The 21,887-nt window shown below is 39.4% G+C and overlaps 2 protein-coding genes across 3 annotated transcripts; one reads left to right on the top strand and one right to left on the bottom strand.

The window, feature by feature from the left end:
* Positions 1-5,140: 5,140 nt before the first annotated feature.
* On the top strand, positions 5,141-6,645 carry dlx1a (distal-less homeobox 1a). Of its 2 annotated transcripts, XM_053328764.1 has the most exons (3): positions 5,141-5,450; positions 5,755-5,954; positions 6,394-6,645. In XM_053328764.1, exons 1-3 carry the CDS (start codon positions 5,141-5,143, stop codon positions 6,643-6,645), a joined length of 762 nt encoding a protein of 253 aa, XP_053184739.1. The 2 variants fall into 2 exon arrangements, with proteins under 2 accessions (XP_053184739.1, XP_053184740.1); XM_053328765.1 differs by lacking the exon at positions 5,755-5,954 and having other exon boundaries at positions 6,394-6,416.
* Positions 6,646-13,779: 7,134 nt separating this feature from the next.
* On the bottom strand, positions 13,780-15,174 carry dlx2a (distal-less homeobox 2a). The gene is made up of 3 exons (XM_053328734.1): positions 14,856-15,174; positions 14,255-14,439; positions 13,780-14,106 (listed from the first exon to the last, which is right to left on the bottom strand). Exons 1-3 carry the CDS (start codon positions 15,172-15,174, stop codon positions 13,780-13,782), a joined length of 831 nt encoding a protein of 276 aa, XP_053184709.1.
* Between the last annotated feature and the right edge of the window lie 6,713 nt (positions 15,175-21,887).

Below are 21,887 nucleotides of genomic sequence, written 5' to 3'. Positions count from 1 at the left end.
GTAAAGATGTTTAATCAATCGTTGTTTTAGTGTGTGTGAAATAATTCCCTGGCTTATAGCTGCATTCTATGGTTTTTACTCCTGTAATCCATCTCACTTGCATCACTGCACAACTAAGACTTTATTATTTTTTTAATTTATTGATTATCTGCTAAATTGATTTTCTTATTAGTTGACCATCTGATGCTGAGATCCTCACTTAACAGGTGGGGATACTGTAACCTGTAGCAAGTATGAAGCGTTGATGTGAAACTAGTTTCATAATTAAGTAAAAGCCATATTTTTCAAAGTCCTTTCTCTCCAGCCTTCACTCAGGTAATTGGTCATTTTGCAGCCAATTTCAGGCAGGTTGGATGCTTGCTGCCATGGCCTGACCCCTGCTGCTGCTGTAATGGGCACAGCATTTCTACCAGTTCGCTGGGGGCTTTTCCACACCGTGACCCCGGCTCTCTGAGGAGAGAGCTGCTCTGAACACAAAAAAAAAGGGGGGGGGGGGTGAAATATGACTTTTCAGCTCTGCAATGACCAGCTTTAAGTCGTATTACACATGTATTAATTATAGATTTCTTCTTTTCTTCCAGAGAATATGTTTGTCCAGTCAGAGGTGGCATATGTGGATGAAGGAGTTACTCAGGCACCTTTTTTTTTTTTCTTTTTTTTTTTTTTTTCTTCTTCCTTCTGTGATAAGTAACACAATGCAGAATCATGAAGGAAGAACTACAGAGAAAAAAACAAACAAAAACAAAACAATATTGTGTTCAATTTAATGCCACATCCGCTGGCTCTTTATTTCTGTGATCACCAGGCTTCAGCACTCAGTGACAGAGTGGAGCAACAAGTCCAGTCCGGAGTTACAGGATCAGTTCATCCTCTGCTGATGTGATGTAGCAGCTTTCAGAGAGAGTCTTCACTGCCTAAACACAAAGAAAACTATTATTATTTTCCCTGCACACAAATGCAAAAATACACATGATTTAACGGTTTCATAATTGAATTAAAAACACTGGTCATATTTTGTCTGTTAATTAAGAAAACTATTCTACTTTTCCAGTTTTGGTTGAAAGCATAATGTGCAATTCAAACATGAACCAAAGACTAAAATGTGAAGCTGCTTTCACTCCCAAACTGACTGACAGCTCTTTTAATTAAAAGGAATAACATATTTTTCATCTTATTGGATATTTAATCAAATGATAAGAAGATAAATGTTGTTCTTTTTAAATTTAGAGGTAAAATTATCTGGATAAACTTTAATAATATAATAATAAAAATAAGCATTTAGGTTCTAAATGCTTACAAAACCATTAATTCACACTACAATTTTATTTGAGAAATCCAATACCTCACTTGCAGGTAATAAAATCTAATTTAAAATGTTATTGTCCCTCAAAAATACACAATGTATGTATTTATTTTAATAATAAACTGTGACAGGAAGACCAAAAATAGAATTCGGTCCTCTAAAAAATAACAAAAACTTAACATAAATTTTGTTTTTCCCCCATTATCCCCTCCTGATCATTAGAATATTGCAATCAGTTACCCCAATATAACAATTCTGTTTATTAGATATTATAACTCGTTTTTTTTGTTTGCATATAACTCAGTAAACCAAATCAATTCGCATTTTGATGCCACACTGAACATGAAAACAGACACTGAATCGAGTTAATTGTGGTGCATCTAGTTTGCGTTCATTGACGCTGCAAATTGCAGGATGGCAGCGAGCAGCAAAGACAGAGAGGAAGCACAACAAAAGGCAATTTTCGCTTGTTTGATTCACTTGTTGAAATAAACCTCCGTACAGTGTGACATTTCTGCTTGGAGTCACTCACAGAATTACATTTGCGTTTGTGGTTTGAGGTGATGTGGTAATGATGTCCATCATGGGGCAGTTTCAGAAATGATGAGCTTCTATATTAATGTAAAACAACATTGTACAGTATGGGAACAATGTATTTCTTGTGATGAACATAAAAGGTGAGGAAATGGACATTTCCTGGAAAATGGAAAATGGAATGGACTTTTAAAAAAAAAACTCTCACACTTAGCTGCCACCTCCATGACAAATAATAATCAGTGTTAAGAGCTCAAAGGGGCGCTGAGCCTTCACACAGCACGGCTGCAGTTTACCAACGCGCCGCGGTCAGGATAATATTTGGTGGCTGTTAAAATGTGGGTTGGCATGGCAGTTGAGGAGGGCTTTCCATCACCGGCCTGAAATGAAGTCTGTGACATCTTCAGCACCCCTCCGCCACCTCCCCTCTAACCCCACCCCACCCCACCAACCCCTCTCTTCCAGTCTCTCCACCCATGCGCTATAACCCTCAGGTGAAGAGCAGCAGGTGTTAAAACACCCTCAGCCACAGAGCTACTCACTCCTAATGAGTCCTGCCTCCGCGCTCCAGCCATGCATGGAGGACTTTATTTTTAGTGCGGCTAGTTAGTTAGAGCCCTGCTGCCGGGCTGCAGGAAGGACCACTGTGGCCTGTGCATGCCCTCCTGCCAGCATGTGCAGGAGTCAAATTATAAATTAAAGTGGTAATATTATCACACGCCTGACTCATCTTAATGACACCGAGGGTGGCTGGAGGAAAATCACTCAAATAAATATTTAATCCTTGAGGTTGATCAACTTTGAAAATGATTGATTCTGCAAAAGGCGTAATTTGAATGAATAGGCTATAGTTTTCCCATGTCAGAGGTATAAAGCCACTTCAGCCCTAATTTACATTTTACTTCACAAAAAATAAAACAACAACACTATTTAGATTGTTATTATTATATTATTATCATTATTGATATTATTAGCAGCAGTGCTCGTGGTGTTATTTTACATTTTTCTGCAGATTCTGCCTCTGCTCTGTTAATGGTTTTGCTCACCGCCGCGTTTCAGTTTGCAGATACTATAATCGTGGGAAAATAATGACAGTTATCAGTCGCACCCACCAAGTACCCATAAAAATCTGTCCTCTGTTCTGGAAGATGATAATTATTGGTTGTACTACCATTATCATTGTCGTTGTTGATAGAGCAAATCTTGAAGCATTTTTCGAAAGTAATTCCGGAGAAATCACTTCAAATTGGCCCATTTTTCAGGGGGACAAGGCAGCAGCTTTCGTTATAGCCTAATATTTGACAGAAATCTTTAAATTCAGGTGTCCGCAGCCTCCTGGCACACTGTGGCACACGCGCCGTGATGTCAGCCACTGCAATTTTTTTATAACATTTTTTTTTTTTTTTTTTTTTGCAACTTGCTAGTTCTGTTTTGACTTCAATTATGTAATTACACTGCTAATCACAGTGACGGAATTTAACTGGCTTTAATTTGTTATTCAGGTGGAGATGGAGGGACTGCGGATGATGGAGCAGCCAGGCTGTGTTTCAGCTCTGCACAGACACCAGAACAAGAGCTGCAGCCTGCAAATGAATCCTAATAAAATGAAGAGCTGGATACTTTCTTCTTCTTCGACTATTACTACTTCTTCTTCTTCTTCTTCTTACACCAAGTGCATCCCGCGGTGGCTCTCTGACCCCGGATGGCGCGGATTTATTTGCTTCTTTTCCATCACATGACCTCTTGAGTAAGTCCATTGCTTTTAGCTGCTGATTGCAATTAGGATCCTTTTTTTCAGGATCCTGGTTAAAGTCTACCTACAGATGCAGCAGTAATCCTGCGTGAGCTTTGTGTGTGTGTGTGTGTGTCTGTGTGTGTGTGTGTGTGTCTGTGTGTGTGTGTGTGTGTGTGTGCGAGAGAGTGTTTTTGTGGAGGTTTAAACCCGCAGCTCAAGACAAATGTCTCCAGTTTAGCCGGTCGTCAATTCAATTAAATCAAATGTCCAGGGATAATTATTCCTGTTAGGCAGTGGGAGGCTGGCCGCGCCCCCATCCTCACTTATATTCATAATCAAAGGTGCCAGTGTTTAACACAACTGTGACCATTAATTGATTGCGATAGAAGGCGCGTAAAGTCATTTGCAAAGTATTTAAAATGTGATAAAAGAAATAAGACTTGCATGAATTGCTGTATTGAAAAAAATGAAAAAGAAGGGGGGTTGGGGAAATACACCCGGGCAAGAAAATAAACACTAAATTAACACTAATTTACCAGATGCTTTGAAAGACTTTGATTTAATTACACATTGGTGAGTCTAAACTGGACGCGAAGCTAATGAAAAATCCTTGTTTTACGACATTTCCTGCACTTTATATGCTTTTCTATCTTCATCCTTAGGCCTACCTGAACCAATGAACCTGCTAACTTCACACATTAGAGCACAACTGTTTTACCGTCCCGCGCTGCTGCTGCTGCTGCCAGGTGTAACTGAGCCCTCCAGCCACTGTAAGTGTTAAACACATGACTAATTACAGCCCTACTTATGAAAATTGAACGCCAGTGTTATGCTAATAAACCTTCCTCCAGACAGACAGAACATTTAGGAGCTTTAATCAAAGAAGCTTTTTATTTGAACCGGTCAGACAGAGCAGCTTTAACGAGGCTGGGAATATTATTTAACGTTATTAAATGTCGTTTAGACGGATATTAATTCATATATGAATATGACAGACCTGGTTTTGCTGTATTGCTGGGCGCTTTAAAAAATATGAATGGCAATATCTGATGAAACATCACAAATGTTGCTGTATTGTTGAGACAAAAGTGGATCAGAAAAAGATCATATCACAGGATGATATCCCGTATTTTGAATATTGGATATGTGGGTGTTATTTATGTTGTTATGTGATCAATTATAAATAATACTAATAATAATAATAATATATATTATTATAATAATAGTGAATCTTGACATGTCACGAGTAAATCTGAGGTTTTGTAGTTTTCCTTGACATTATCAGGTTCTTCGGACCCAGCCCCAGCGTCGCCAATCGGCTTCCCTCTTGGAGAGAGTGGACCAATCAGCGACAGTCTTTGATGAATATTCATGAGTCCGAGATTCAAACCTTTGAGCGAGTTTCTCTTGGTCCACAGCATCATACCTAGGACTTTTCACAGGCACAAACTACATTTTCTTATGAATGGAAGGAGAAAAAGTCAGTTCGGCTTAAATTGGGACCCATCCTTCACTGAGATCATAGAAGGAAAACAACAAAAGCGAGACAAGGGGGACCGCCAGAAGAGATGACAATGACTACAATTCCAGAAAGTCTTAATAGCCCTGCCTCAGGAAAAACCGTTTTCATGGAGTTTGGACCCCCGAGTCAACAAATGTCGCCTTCCTCCATGTCTCACGGACATTATCCCATGCACTGTTTACATTCTGCAGGTCATACCCAGCACGACAGCTACAGTCCAGCCTCATCGTTTCCCAGATCTTTGGGTTATCCATACGTAAACTCCGTCGGCAGTCATTCCACCAGTCCATATCTCAGTACAGTACAGACCTACCAAAACAGCTCGGCACTCACACAGACTCGGTTAGAGGAAGCAGGTAAGTGTCCAACAGCGCCTTTGGATCTGAAATATTAACTTTCTTTGATGGCACGGTTTTCTAATGTATACAGTCCTCGCTGCATCGAAACGAGGAGCCAGATGTTGGAATTAGGCTTGGTAATTATTTATTGCGTAACGCTATAAACAATGTATGCAATTAAGGGTAATTATACCTAAAGTACAGCCTGTAAAACTTGCGCTGGAGTATTCATTGCTGCGCCGCACTGTTGGCTACAACTGCCTCCTCTTCTTTTTTTTCTTTACTACTTCATCTTCTCCTTTTGCTCTTTTCTGTCTCGCAGCACCAGAAGCAGAGAAAAACACAGTGGTCGAAGGCGGAGAAGTTCGGTTCAACGGGAAAGGGAAAAAGATTAGAAAACCAAGGACTATCTATTCGAGTTTACAACTTCAAGCTCTGAACAGGAGATTTCAGCAAACTCAATATTTGGCGTTACCAGAGAGAGCTGAACTGGCAGCATCCCTGGGTCTCACTCAGACACAGGCAAGTCCATCCAAATGACGCACAAATAGCTTCACTCTACAGCAGCATTTTTTACCTCTTTTAATGTCAATTCTTCTTCTAAAGCCTCCCTTATTATTATAATTATTATTTACAGATTATTTCTAATACAAATCTCTAATCAATATTATGATGCTCAATTTTCAGTTTGTTGTTGTTGTTTGTTTTTTTAAATGAAACCATGGATGAATTCTGTTAAACTCGGATTATGATCATGTCATTGATGTTTTACTATCAATGACGTGCTAAAATAGTAATATCACAATCAATGGCAACATATGATATTTTCCTCGCTCTTGATATCTGTGATGAAATTTAACGCGTGCGTAAACCGTGCGTAATTATTTTTTAAACTAGCCATTTAGTCTACTGTTTTAATTTTATTTTCTAATCCAGATTTTATTCTTTGTCGTCCCAAAAGGTGAAGATTTGGTTTCAAAATAAGCGATCCAAATTCAAGAAACTGATGAAGCAAGGCGGTGGCACAATCGACGCCAGCGCCTTAGACACTGGCCGTGGACTTTCTAGCGGTTCTCCCTCGGTGGCACCTGTTTGGAGCACACCGACCACCGTGAAGACTTCAGTGGGGACGACCGGATCTTACATTCCCAGCTACACCTCATGGTATCCAACCACACACCAAGAGTCTATGCAACAGTCGCAGCTCATGTGAACAGAGACCTCAGCCATCGACTCTGCCATGGCTCGTGTATCAGGATGGTGAAAGGCCCTGCAGCCGCTCAGCGCAGCCCAGCACTGAACATGCACAACACCAACCCCTGAGTTTGCTCCCGCATGCCGTCAGCTGACACAGTGGCCTCCTCATACCGGATGGCGGCAAGCAGTAAAGAAGAAGACGAGGAAGAAGAAGAAGAAGAAGCAGAAGAAGAAGAAGGGGAGCTGAGAGACAGAAATGGCACACAATGCGCCCAAGGGCAAGAAGTCCGTGACAGTCAGCGGAAATCGAAGACAAATGGATCCTTTTTTTGGCTGCTGTTTATCACATTTCTGTCAGTTTCTATTTCTTTTTTCTAATCATATTTGTGAGAGCAATTCTGTTGTTGAGCTGTAGGCTATATGTTTATGAGAAAACACGTGTTTGTTTACAACAGATTTCGGGCCCAAGGTGATGATGACCTAAAATAAATTTGCATTCATCAACAGTTAAAGGTCAATTAGGCCATGAGAGTGTTTCTTTAACCAGGTAATAATAATAATAATAATAACAATAATAATAATATAATATTAATAATAATAATAATAACAACAATAACAATAACAATAATAATAATAACAAAACGATTGAGTAATAAATTCCATCAGTTACCACCAGGCCACATCCAGAGCATATTGTGCAAAGTCTCAAATCGCTACTATGTTGTTTATATGTTTGTTATTTAAGTTAAATTATTCAGACTAGTTTTTCTGTTGAGGTCAGTCTGTGTTCATTTTGTAAGTGTGTTTGAAATAACAACCCTGTGTTGTTAATGCTGCACTAACGCAAGCAAAGCTTTTCTATGCCGTGCCCCGGTGTTATGTGAACAATGTAAAAGGCCTGACGATTTGCTGCTTTAGAAAAAAATGATGATCCAGAGGGCGAGCAGCTCATTTGTCACTGTATTTTGTACATAATTTTCTGATTTGTTTTGTGCTGTACTGGATACGCTGTGAAACAGGGTTTTAGGCTTTCTGTATTCGTCGAGATGTGTTTAGTCAACATAGAAAATATTTAGTTTTGTATTGATCACTTTAATTTATTTATCAGTTTCTGGAGTTTATGTACATATTGTGCAAATTTTCAAAAGCAGTAAAATAATGATTTAAATTATGTCAAGAAAAGTGTCTGATTCAAACTCCCCCTTTCCACCGTCCGCTCGGCTTCAGCATGGTGCAGGTTTAATGCGGGCTGACACAAAGCAGTATCATGTTGGTTATTATAGCAGACACCCTGTGAGTGCATTTGTGTGCGCTGCAAAAGGCTCGCCGTTTAGATGTATGGTCATGTTTAACATTTAGCCCACATGGTTCTGTGCTGCTGCTCACTGGTTGCAGATGTTGTCTGCATCGACTTTAGGATTAGAAATCTGACTCACGCATGCATCTACACCAACATATCTTTACACATAGTTCAACTGCATTTTAGTTTGGATTAAAATGGATTAAAAAAAGATCAGAGGCCCACTACGCTTAAAATGACAGAAACAACATGAATCTTTTTCCCGATACAAGCTGCAACATTTCTATATTTGTGATTTAACCGCCTCGCTGCAGGGGATCTGGATTCATTCAACAACGCCGCTTATTTCCTTTGAGCTTTTCTTATATATAATCTTCTTTCTGTTCGTCAATCCCCGTTTTTCTGCCATGAATGGGAAAGATCAACTTTGTGCGTTAAGTGAATAATTGAGGCAGGTGCTGCAAAAAGACTGGATGAGCAAGCGGGACACAGAGGAGATCAGCGAAAGTGAAAGGTTGAAAGGCCTTGTTTGGGGTTCACACTTCATTCAGTTCCCCTGTTAGGAAATCTTGTAGCAAGCCTTCTTCTTATTTTGATGGAAAATAGTTCATCATTTTACCAGTTCATGTATTTTGAAAATGTGTTTGGAGCTTGCAATATCTGTTTTAAGATACAGAAACCATTTCAGGAATTACCAAACAGAAACTAACTTATCCATTCAAATACCATTAACCCTGAACTGGTTATACACGGTGAAATTAAATTAAAATTAAATTAGGAAGAAAAAAAAATCACGAAAACTATACAATCAATATTTATTTTCTGAAATAATATGTTTATGTTTATATGGGGGAAAAAAGAAATTGTAAATGCGCGACTTGCTCTCTCGCTCTCCTCCAGATGCCACATGAATATCCAGATGTTATATTTTGCAATTATAGAGACAAATTTGATGCAATGTGTGCGGTCTGCACAGCATCCCTTTAAACCTGACTGAGTCAACAGGAGTCCAGAGAAATGACCGTCACATCACAGCCGAGCACTTCATTCATTTCTCATTAGTTTCATGTTTAAAAGGCCAAATCAGACCATCATAATATACACACTAATGAATACATGTGTCATATCTGCATTTTTTATTATTATTGTTGTTGTTGTTGTTGTTGTTGTTGTTGTTATTGTTATAGTACTGAAGGCAGATGCTGCATGAGCTCACCATCAACTAGACAAAAAGAAAGCTCTGGCCTATACTTCATGTAGCTATATTGTCTGTTCTGCTTCACCCTTTTTTCTCCCATTATTATTATAATGCAAAACTCAAAAAACATATATACGGTCTTTTCTGAACAAGCCTTCACTGAGAATAGCAAAGAGTGTGAATTGTACTGTTGCTGCTGCAGTGAACATAAATCTGTCCCCCCAGCCCCAGAAAGGCGCAGCTGCACATCCAAGAGGGTCAGTGTTATTTCGTTGTATTCTCCCCTTGATTATACGAGCTGAGCCCATCAAACCCAGCATAATTACAGTAATTTCGCCCCTTATTTATTCTAATGCAGTTTCTTATCTCTGAGGTAATTATGAGCAATTTTTTTTCGCACGGAGGATCTTTCGACGTTGACAAAAGAGATATGTGCTCTGAAAGAAATTTGCTTCTTCAATAGGGAGAGAGAGAGAGAGAGAGAGAGAGAGAGAGAGAGAGAGAGAGAGAGAGAGAGAGAGAGAGAGAGAGAGAGAATAGTGAAATAGGTGAGCTGCCATTTTGTCAGTGTTCCCTTTGCAGACTTAGCCTATGTATAAGGCTGGCAAATTGCTTGCAGGTGTAGGCGACATCACGGAGTTGTCAATGCAATGAAGAGGCTTCAAAATTAGCAAAGCACAATGTAAGAGTAATGAGAGCGGCAGCGACTGAATTAAAGGACAACTTCTGCGTCTCCCCTTCCTCACATTTCCTCCACAGCTACAGGACTTCCACACAAAAAGAAGCTGCTTGGTTACAACGCTAGTATAACCGAATTTAAGGGTTGGAAATAGGGTATATTTCACTTTTAAGAAACCAGGCTTTAGATTAGTTTAAATCATCAAATAATCTTTAACAAGTCGCAAGGTTTTATGGAGACAAAACTAAATAATATGTGCGAGGAGAGGCAGAGAAATTACGCATATAATGAGAGTCAAGTCTGCTTTTAATCGTTTCCAATGCATTCAGTCACCACACTATACTTTCATTGAAAAATCGAAGAAATAAACGGATAATACACACCTTCCAGCTTGAAGTTGAAGTGGAAAACTGTGTCTTAGGGCTTTCAGAAATCAGCATGGAGCCAGAAGAGCAGCAGCAGCATCCTGCAGCACAAAGATGAGCGCTTAAATCCCACTAAATGTGTCCCATGTGTCGGTGTTGTCCGCCATATAGCAGCAGAGTTCAGAATATGACTGAAAATGTCTGCTTTATTTCCCCTCTTTATAGCTGATGGGGAAAAAAATGTAGATTATTAGCATAAATGTTTACTCCTCATTACGCTGATGACATTGTGCACTCGAGATCTTGGTAATCTTTGGGGGGAAATTATGAGTAATTTTTTAAAATTTAAAGCAGCAGTCACCATGCAATTCAGGCTAATTCTGCGTAGGCTCCACACGGATATAATTATCGTCGAGTCAAGATGTTAGGCTAAAAACTATGCATTGATATTCCCATTTATTATGTACATACAACTTTGACAATGTTGATGCTTGAAATAACGGGAAATTGTCTTGTGTAAAAATTACACCCCATATTAGGACATCTAAAATTGCGAAGAATTATATAGTAATTGCAGGCTTTCACATTTGAAAGCCAGAATGCTCAAACCAGAGCAAATGTGGATAAAATTACAGATCAGGGTATAAATTAGGATATGGGGGTATGGCATTTACAACTTGCTTCGACAAATGCAAAAGTACCAAACGGCAGCTCAAATCCATGAATGAAATTACAACCACAACAAAACAAAACGTCCAGAAACTCTTTTTAAAATGTATTTATTTTTTTCTAGGTGGAAATCAATAAATATTATAACATAATAAAATTTATTGGAATCTTGAAGTAATTGAGAAGTGGAGAAAACCTGAGAATATTTCTCTATTTCAGTGCCTGCAGTGATCATGCTGCATGTCATGATGCATGTTACACTTAATAACAGAAGAGTAATTAATTGTACAAAAGGTCCACTCAGGCCTCTATAGACATATATATAGATATATGCAATGTTGTGTTGGCTCATAGCACAAACCGGCTGCATGCTTGGTATTTGATCCAGACAGCTTGAGGAAGGGGGGGGGGGGGGGGGGTGATGGTGGTGTGTGTGTATCATGTAGATATACTGTATAACCGCTGATGACAAGCTACAGTCCTAATTATGTACCAAAAAAACCCGATCCCACTTTATGGCCCGTAGTCGTTTAAAGGGAAGCGTGTGGGATAGACAGTGATGGCTCCATGTATTATTAATAATAAGCTCTTCACTCTACAACAGGCTCTAATAAAATAGCTATAATAAAAAATACATTTTTTTTCTTTACTTGGCAGGGATAAATTGTGTTTTTGGACGTGTGCCTGTGTTTTCCATCTAGCCTATAGGCCCTCATGAACAGGGGCGGATTTAGTGATTTGGGGGACACATGCACATCCTGTCTCTAACTGGGAGTGTTGGCATTGGCAGTGGTAGAAGCACCCAAAACTTGTTTTGTCTTAAAGCTATTACCTACTAGATTAATAGTAAAACTATTAGTACTGCACAGTAGTAAATGTATTGTATTCTAATTTTTAATTTAAGTGAAGAGTGATTAGCAGCACAGTGTAGTTAAATTTCTGTTCCAAGTGGAGCTTTAATTCTAACTATTTTATACAATGTTGGATATTTTAATGAATAATAATGCATCATATCTTAATTATTATATTTTGTGAGTAAAGTCTGAATCTGCAACTTAACCAATAACATTTGTCTGTCTGGAAAATGTACAATTTTATCCTCTGAAGCAGAAGTACACAGTAAGTAAATGATCTACAGCTGCATGTTTGTGCTTTGGGGTCTTGTGTAAGTTGTTTCATGGTACAATGAGTTAGAATAGGAACATAACTCAACTTTTTTTTTTTTTTTTTTTTTTTAAATATCTGCATCTTAGTAAATCTATAACTGTTTGTGGCCCTTTTAGTTGGGGGCCCCAGGCAGACGCCTACCTTGCCTAATGATAAAGTCCGCCCCTGTTAACATGAGACACACACTGTAAATATGTAGGTCAATCTGCTTGTCTTCAGAGATCAGAGACTTTACTTATGAGACGTGAGAAATGTTTCCATGATGTTGTAGCTCCGGGCTGTCTTGGTCCTAGTTCCTCTCCTACGTTTCTGTTCTTCTCAGCTTGAGTTCATAAAACGTCTGGAAAGCGACTCTGTGACTCCACACAGTCTGAGGAGCCTGTGCTCATTCATACCCGCCCTCATCTTCCTCTGCTCGCATGCCAAGGCGTGTTGTTGTGCTGCCTCCCCCCTCAGCTCCGCCTGCGCCCCGGGCCTCTCTCTGCCTCTGCCTGCCTGCCTGCCTGAGCTCCGGCTCGGCTGATCATCTGCTGACACACCCGGGCAAGAATAAATAGACTATAATAAGTTATAACCCGAGATAGTCTGGTAATTATCGTAAGCTTATCCACCTACATGTTTTTGCAATAAGCCACAAATAATTATTGTCTGCTATTTTACAACAAATTTCTGCCTTTCACAACTGAAAAGCTGATAAAGTAATTTTATTGCATCAGCGTTACATATTTGTGGCAGCCTAGAGCCATAAAGTGATTAAGGAAGAGGTTGTATTGCTTTTTTGTTGTTGTTTTTGTTTGGGTTTTTTTCCATGACAGTTTCCCATGGGAAACCATTTGATGTGGGAACATCACCAAGCACAAATGTTATGCTTTACAAGAATTTAAATGGCTCTAAATTGAAATATGATAACAGACTAAACATAGCATACAGATATAGCTATAGGCTACTAAATTAATAGCAGCACAATATACAAATTATTCCAGTCATCCATAAATGTCTGTTAGGAAAGAAAAAGAAGAGGGATACATTTGCACAGAAAACATTTTTATTTAAATAACGGCTGGCCATATATGAAACACTGCTAAAATAAATAAGACAAAAATACAATAAATTGTGATACAAGTAAATCAGAGGGTAGGACAATCAGTAGCTTACGGTGGTTAATGGATTTGCACCAATAGCCTAAAAAAAAGTCAAAAACAACATGAGCTATATTAAAAAGCTGTGGTAAAATATTTACAAACGTGGATTCAGACACTTGCCTCTCAATATATTCAAAACAGCTAATGACACGAGGCATGGATAAAAGGTAAGCTGTTTTTGTTTAGTTTTTTTAAATCGCACAACAAAATGAGGTCATATTGAAAAAAGGCACGATACAGTTAACTTGTGCTACATCTGTGACAGGTTGTCCTGCTGTGAAGGTTTTTGTCTCTTTTGCAGGAATGGCAAAAAAAGTGACGTCCGCGTAAAAGTAGGCTTTGCGCCCAGGCTGTGATTGCTTTGGGTAATAGTGGTTCATTCATCCCTCGACATAATCTAAATAAATAAATACAAAAATAACTGTAGAAATCTGTGTCTAACATTTTTTTGCCAGCGCGACAACTGGCAAGGTCCATGAACCTGTCTGGCTCCATTAACTTCTTCTAGATGCTTGCGTGTAAAGTTCACATGGCGCACACACGAGGTCTGTAAAATGAAGGTATTGGCATTTTTCTTTCTTTTTTTTAACCAGTATTGTCCGATTTTAACCCGATGTTTGTTTGCTTTTTTCAGAATATCCTCCCAGCACTTATGGCGGAGTTGTGGTGGTGCTGGAGCAGAGGAGGCTGCAGATGCGTCGTAGAGTTCGTGGTTGAGTACCAGGAGTAGTTTGCCAAAAATGATGAAGGCGCAGTCGTGTTGGGAGGGCTGCTACTCTGAGGTAAACTGGAGTTGACATTGTTCATTCTTTGAGTCTGTGGAAAGTCCCAGGCAGTAGTTGGTGGAGAGGTGCAGGGGGGTGATTCACTGGTCGCAACATGTTGATCCGGGGGGATTTCTCCACTTTTCCACAGCTTCTTGAACTTGGAGCGGCGGTTTTGGAACCAGATTTTGACCTGAGACAGTGACAGGTACAAGCATAACATTGATTAACAAACATGTTCCGGCGCAAATCCATACATAACCGTTTCAATTTATTTCCATTTTTTAACATGAAGTGGATATTTTACAGCGTATAGGGTCGTATGTCACAGATGTACCCACCTGTGTTTGCGTAAGGCCCAGTGAAGCTGCCAACTCGGCCCGTTCTGGTAGAGCCAAATACTGCGTCTTTTGAAACCGCCGCTGAAGTGCAGCCAGTTGAAAGCTGGAATAAATGGTTCGAGGTTTCCTGACCTTCTTTGGTTTTCCATTAACCAACCGGATTTCTGGCTCGCTCTCTTCTTTCTCTGGAGAAACAGTCAAATGCAATTGGCGTTATGCATGAATGATTATTGCAATTTTCCAGTAGCTCAGTACTTGTACATATTTTGCATGGGCGTCCGTTTGTGTCCAGCTATCCTAATTGTATTTAATTCGATTTCAATAATATAATGCAGAGGAACAAATCATGCTAAAATTGTCAAAATTACCTTAAAATGAGTTAAAAAGATATTAAATTAATAATCACGTATGCGCCTCTGTGCAAGAAAGACGTGCGTAATAATTTCTGACCAGATAATAATGATCTTCTAAAGTATGTGCTGCAGGAATCAACTTGCTACTCAAACATCTATGCAATGAGCATGTTTTGAAGTTCTGGCCTTAAACAAAAAACATTAAATTCGCTTAAATGTGCTCAAAAACAAGTCAAGACTCTTCTTACCTGTCTCGGCTGGAGTAGGAGAGGGGTTGGAGCCGTAGGAGCTGTATGCACCGTAAGACGAGTTGAAACCAAGGTCGTATGACTTTGCGTTGTATGGAACGGTGCTCGTGGCGTTTCCGTGGTACTGGTAAGAGCTGAGTTGGCCAAACGGAGACCCAGTGCAATGGCCAGGCTGCTGGCTGTTGTAATAGCTGCTGTCCGTGGCCGTGGACACCGGCAGAGTCGGGGACTCCTGCGATTTGTGCAAGCTGTGGTAATTGCTTGAGGTAATCTGGTTCGAATGCATATCAGTATTTAAGTTCTCAAAAACCCCAGTCATCTTGTTGTTGGAGCAGAGTAGTCTTGAGATCTAGGCGCAAAATTTGCAAAATTGCGAAAATGCGAGCTGAAAACACGTTTCGGATCTTGGGCTGATGACACCTTTTCGTGAATCAAAACGCATCCCCGTGTAAACTGTGTCGAAATCAGCGGAAGGTGTGTCCCTCTCACAGTGGCCTGTGATTATCTGCTTCGGTCGGTGGTGGGAGCGCATTTATGAGAGAGTGAGAGGGAGAGCTACTGTGTCTGAGGCAACCAATGAATAAGGGCTGCACGACTGACTACTCCCCACCGCGTCCACCCTCCATTATGTGTTCAGGTCTGTCGGTCCCGGTTGTCTGCAGAGTTTCACATCAAAGCATCAAGAATCAGAGAAAGGTGCCGTGACCAACCTGTGTGGTTCGGTCTCAACCCAGGAGCGAGTAATCATCTCTTTGCGCAATCAACCGTGTAGATAGAGAAAACGTGACTTCATATGGATAATATGTAGGTGACACATCAGAAAGGGCACATTAACATCCTTGCAACAAATTTGTTTTCAATGGCATTGCGGTTATCCCCCAATTTAGATTTTTACGCTTGTCAACAGCATATTTCCATGCGTTTTAAAGTTTATTATTGTAGCTTTATTGGAAACAGGGGCCTGAATGAAATCTAAATGTGGATTTAAACGTCTCAGAAGACTAAGTTAAAGTAGCTAAACTGAGTTAGAAAGACAGAGACTCACAGGAGGGGTCAATTCCAGATAGGATCTAGGTGTTAATGCAAAACACTGAGGATGATGCTGCAGGTGGTGTTCATTGATGGAAGACGAAATCTGCAGCGCCCCCTCGTGTTATAAATCTGTTTCGCAGTGTTTTTATTTTCGCATTTCCTTTTGTTTGTACTTGGAGCACAATCATATAGACTGGTGAACCTCCTGAGACACTCACAGCTGTATGTTAGGAGAATCACGGAGCCATAGTTTACCAGTGAAACTTTACATTGAGCCTACAGTGATGAATCTACTGAGTGCAGCTTAAAAGGACTGCAGTAAGTGATGTGATAGAGTTTTAAGGCGCTTGTATTTATTGCCACAAGATGGCAGCATATTTCCTTTTATTAACGCTGCGGGCACAAAGTGACCCAGTTTAGCACCACTGCGTATGTTCAGACTAACTTCCAAAATCTCCAGATGCTTTTTGATTTGTCTAGAGCATCAATCCAACTGGACAAAGTAACACAAACACATGTACAATCTATTGCAAGCCAATACAAGCATACAGACTTTATAAATGTTAAATATTTTGCTGAGCCTCTGTCAAAAATACACTCAGCTCTGGAAAGTTTGAGGTCTTGAATGAATGGGTTTGTTGTCTTTAATCTTTAAATGAATTAACACCTTGTTTCATACAATCTCAAGAACATTTTAATATTATAACTTTCACAAAACTAGTGGGATTGTTTTTGCAAGGCTGTTGTACTAGATTGTCTTGTCCATGTGTTGTTGATATTGTGTCCACGCCTATGGTCCAGTGGACCTACGTGCAAAAGCTCTGCCTCGCCTGTTGGAAACTCCACACCCTTTTGTAAACAGCAGCACTTGTTACATTTTACAGGGGGATAAAATGATTATAGAGGTCATTAAAGGGATTGGTAAAGGCAGATTATGTACAAACAAGTAATCTAATTTAACAAAATTTACATTCATCACAAAATGAGCAGATGATTAAATCCTGCTAAAAAAAGGGTTAGGCTAACCCTAACCCTAATCCTAACCCTAACCCTTTTTTAAATCCTGGGGAACTCCAGTGATTTTGTACTTCCATAAAGCGCTTCCATAACGTATAGGGACTTGAAAGAGACCCTAACCCTTATTGGTCCTGCAAGCTTCTACAGTACAAGTGTCTTTTCTTAGACACTGTTAGACTGTTTTATTAGACCAGATGTGTTATCAACAGTCCAAGTTTGTAATAACACTTTTTTTTATTTGTAAATTTGGCTTCAGCAAGCTCAAACCAAAACACCTGGATGTTCTCACTTCTTTAATTTCTTAGATTAGCCCCTCCAGAGCCACAGAGGACATTATATATTGTTTTTACTGGTTGAGTAAAACTCTTTGTGATGGGTAAACTAATCTTTGTAAAAACAGTTTCCTAGTTTGGGAAAGCTTTTGTACAGTTGCAGCTGTATTTCAATAAATCACTGCTCACTTTGATCCATTTTATATTGCACATGTTGTTACTTTCCTTTACTTGTCACAAATGTGGGAGAGGTTATGATAATTATCTGGCTTCTCTGTGGTAGGACCTCCAGCTCCAGTCCAGGGAGGTTTTCTATCTGCCCCATTGTTTTCCTGAAAGGCGAGAGCTCCTCTCCCACCACAGGCCATTGGGGCTGCATGTCACTGCTCATTAGCGGAGCGCAGACTTCAGTTTTGAGGCATGCAGAGCCTTGAGCGAGAATTCTCCAGAGTGAGTCACGGAGAAGCTGAAAAAGACCTGCTACTGTAATTAATTATTCTCTAAGCTAACAATGGAAGTCATGTAAGTCATTATCTTCTCTATTCAGGATGCTTTTCATCAAAGGTTTGGTTCATGAGGTTTGATGGCTTGAATAAGTGTAAGTATGCTTTTTTAAAACTACATATAGTTTTCAGAAGAGTTTACAGAAATAAGTTCTTATTTCTAACTTTTTGCACATCTGAGTATTCTATGAAAGGGGCCTTTTAACCCTAAACCCAAATTTATGTAATTCATGTAATATAACTGTTTTCTGATGGCAGTTCATAGAGCTCAAGAGTAAAATATTTAGTTCTTTCACCAGGAAAATAGACACAGCTTCAAAGTCAATTCAAAGAAGAAGAAGGTTCCTCTGAAGAATGCAAGTCATAGTCTTTGACATAGTAGTCAGATGGGATTTAACTATCTTGGCATTCGCATTCAATATCAGGATGTGGCAGAGTGTTCGAGACAACGCAGACTGTGAGATAATGATTAGTCGACGTAGTTCTTTCAGCCTTTGAAATAAATGATTGCAACTAATGTTCTAGTCCAGTTAATTGATTATAATGTCAGTGTTTTCTCCTCTGCTACAGAGCAGCTGGTACAGTGGAGCTTCCCAGCGTTCAATGACACGAAAATGATGCCAAAAGACAGGACACCAACGCAGGCGCTTTCAGTATACATTCCAAGTTCCTACTATAACAGAAGCTTCTCCTGACCTGTGATTTCCACCCATTAGACCTTAAATATCATCTTTTTTCCAGTTGGTATCATCTTTGTTTCTTCTCGGTTTGATAAAAAGGAAAAAACAACACTATAGCTTCACAATCAAAGCACTTGCCCTCGTCTTTTTCCTCTGCTATTAATAATTTAGCCTAATGCTTATTGTCCATGCATTATTTAATATTTCTTCAATGTTAGCAAAAGGTAGCATGCAAGATTAAAGATTATGTAAAAATGTTCATAACATCTTGTCACTTATATATTACTTTTGTGTTTATTACTAATGTTCCGAATATATATGTGAAGAAAAAGAAAAGTTTAAAAGTTTGCAAGGAAGCAAACAAAGTGTATCTGACACCTTGTATTGGAGACATTTGTGCTATATACAGTATGTATAGTCCATATAATTACACTGCAGCCTATTTCAGTCAACACTGGATTATGATTATAGCCTGTATACGATCGCAGCCTATTAGAGAGGTTGGGGAAGGGAAAACATGCGTTCATGAAATGGCAACGCTGGCTGATATTGACATTGTGTCTTGAGGAATCAAAGTGCACAAAACAGGAAGTCATTGGGAAAGTTAACAACCCCGACATTTGGAGGAGTTATTGAGCGTCTGCTATCTTGCTTTCTGTGCTGCAGAAGCTCAAAGGGCAAACAAAAGCTGAGGTCTCTACGATGACACACCATTAACACATCATGAGTTGAGGTTTAAGAAACATTATCAGAAGTCAGGGCTCAATAAGAGGATGTGAGTCACATCATCATCACACACTGTCTGTTTTACAATGGCAATGATTGTACTGCCATTTACAAAATGACAATACGATATAGAATACAACACCATAACGTTTATATTTATAATTTATTATGTGACAAGAAACCCAAGCTATCTACACCTCAAACTTCATGAATACACCCTAAAAGTCTGCAATGATATGATCTATGGGGGGATGGGAAAATACCACTCTGTGTCACAGGTCAAAAGAGAGTTATTACTTCTGGGGGAGGCTGATAGAAGGTGAAGAAGCTAAACTCAATCAGATAATGTACAACTATTTGCTCAACCTGCATAATTCAGGTGTATGCGTCACCATGACTCTTGCAGGTCAAATAAATACTTGAAGACTGTGGTTCGTCTTACCTCTGTCTTACACACCAGTTTAACGATTGTAACTATCTGCTGAACTGAGGCTGAAAGATCAGTTCATGCAGAAGTGGAAAAGTAAACTCAGATATATAACAACGTGTGATCTTTGTGTAGAATTTAAACAAGAGCTTAAATTGGAAAAGTATCTATTAGATACAGGCTGGCTATTTTTTGGGTGAACAATATCAGAATTTCCCTGGAAGATATAAAGAGCCAGCTACAATCGTATCAAAGTATCATACTTTGTTAGCATAATGAAATATAGGTAAAGGTAGTTGCTTAAACCGACTATCTACGCTTAAATTAATTAGCCAAAGGTTATTTGTTAATTAGGTATCTTTCTTGAAGAATGTCCTTCCTTTGTTTAAGTAACATGTGCTGTATTTTAACCATGCCTTGTGCCATTGTTTTGTTATTACTGTATTTATATTTGTGCTCCATATGGGATTGTGGTCATGAGTCAAAATAAAAGAAATGAAACACGTGTTTAAAGAAACTGAACATTAACCTACTTACTTTATGTGTTCTGCATAATCTATTGTGTGCAGAACAATGATAATGATGATGATGTTTTAACAATACTTGCAGGAAGTCCAACATTGCAACAAGATGTGGGCAGAGTGCACACCTACAACAGGGATAAAGTTACACAACATACAAAGATTCACTGCTTTTTGTTTGGAGTTTGTGTTTGAAAGTCTTGTTCACTTGTCCTGTGAGATTGCTGGTCTTGATTAGTAGATTCGATATATTTTCCTGAGTATGTAGTATCTGTTTTTTTTAGATTTATTTTAATTTTGTGAGAGCACTAAACTATCACCCCCATCCCAGTGTTTCTGCTCTAAATGAAAAGGTGTAATTGGTTTTCATTATGTGCTGCACTCAGGGTCAACAGGAGTGGTATACTCCTGTGCTAAATAGAGGCAGGTTTCTAGCTCAGAGTGATTTGGACTTTCTTAGCTGATCTCCTGCTGGGATTACTGGAGCATTCATCACCGTGGCAACTCACCCTTTTAGTCAAATCACATTACCACAACTTTTTTCTTTCAGCTTTGGCTTAAAAGTTTAAATACCTCCATGAAATGCTTTCGAACAAAACAAAGTAAAAGTAGGTGGTTTATTCATCATTCCATTGTTTCAAAATGGCTTCAAGCATTAGCCTAAAAACACACTGTCAGCATGTAAAACCTCTCCAGTGTCTGCATATACATCCACCTAATGTGCTTCTGGTAAACATGGAAATGATCTTACCAAGTGTTTCTTGACCTCTCTATTGGAGGGGTTGAGCATGTTCTGCAGCACTCCGGACACGCGTGGGAGTTGGAAATGTTCATCAGGGTGTTCATGATTGAGCATGTGTTTCCTAAGAATTAGACGCGGTACCTTTTCCCCTGAAGGAAAGTTATTTTTAACAACAAAGGCTTTAATGACAAGTGCTGGGAGACAATAACAATTGGAAGGAAGTGTTCAGTTTAGAGTGTGTAACAGATGCTATGGTTGTTGTTTGATGCTCCATCTCAGGACCTTCTGCGTTTCAGATCACTATTATGTTTGATTCACTTACTGTCCACTATTAAGTATATATTAGATTATCCTATAATCTTAAACTTGGATGCTGATGTTGAATATGAAAACCAGAGAAATCTCTACAACCTCTTGCTTGTGACATTGAAACATATTTAACTAGAATATGCTGCACATACCCCCTAGTTCCTTTGTGTTCATAAAAATATCTCTATCTCTCTTTTGAAATATATGGTTTTCATGAAATAAGAAAGTCCCAACTCATAAAATCCCTGCCCAGTACATACATGACATAATGTTGATACGCCCTCGAGGGAATTCCTTCATACCAAAGCAAAAATGATTTTGCACTTTGCAGGGGTAACAAAGAAATCCCTAGAATTCCCTGTGTCATCTGCACGGCCTGCCTGAGAAAGAATTCAGCGAGGTCTGCGAGGTCCCGCTCCTTTCATTGTTGATTCAGCGGCACACACCCCCACCCAGCAGCCATAAATGGAGGCAGGCCTTTGTGTGAGGGAAGAGGAGCAGATTTACTGTGGATGGTCTCCCTACAAAGGACCGTGCCACTATCACAACAGGGCCAGGATCAGCTGCTCCCACGTTCACACAGTGTGATTTAACGCCGTGCTTCACACAGCCGCTGATGCAGACACAACTTCTACAGTCAGTCAGCATCTAAAGACCTCAACAGCAACACAGCAAGGGGTCTCTCCTCCCTATTTCCATGTCAGGTCACTAGTAAAATTAACATTTTATTCTTCAGACTGACAGTGGAACTATTCTCAGTGTCTCTTTCAAGAATAAATTGAGTTGTCCTGATTTGAGTATTG

Source organism: Scomber japonicus, chromosome 11 (genome assembly GCF_027409825.1).
Source record: "Scomber japonicus isolate fScoJap1 chromosome 11, fScoJap1.pri, whole genome shotgun sequence".
Classification (NCBI taxonomy): Eukaryota; Metazoa; Chordata; class Actinopteri; order Scombriformes; family Scombridae; genus Scomber; species Scomber japonicus.
Note: the sequence above shows the minus strand (reverse complement) of the source record. Positions and strands in the feature narration are given on the sequence as shown.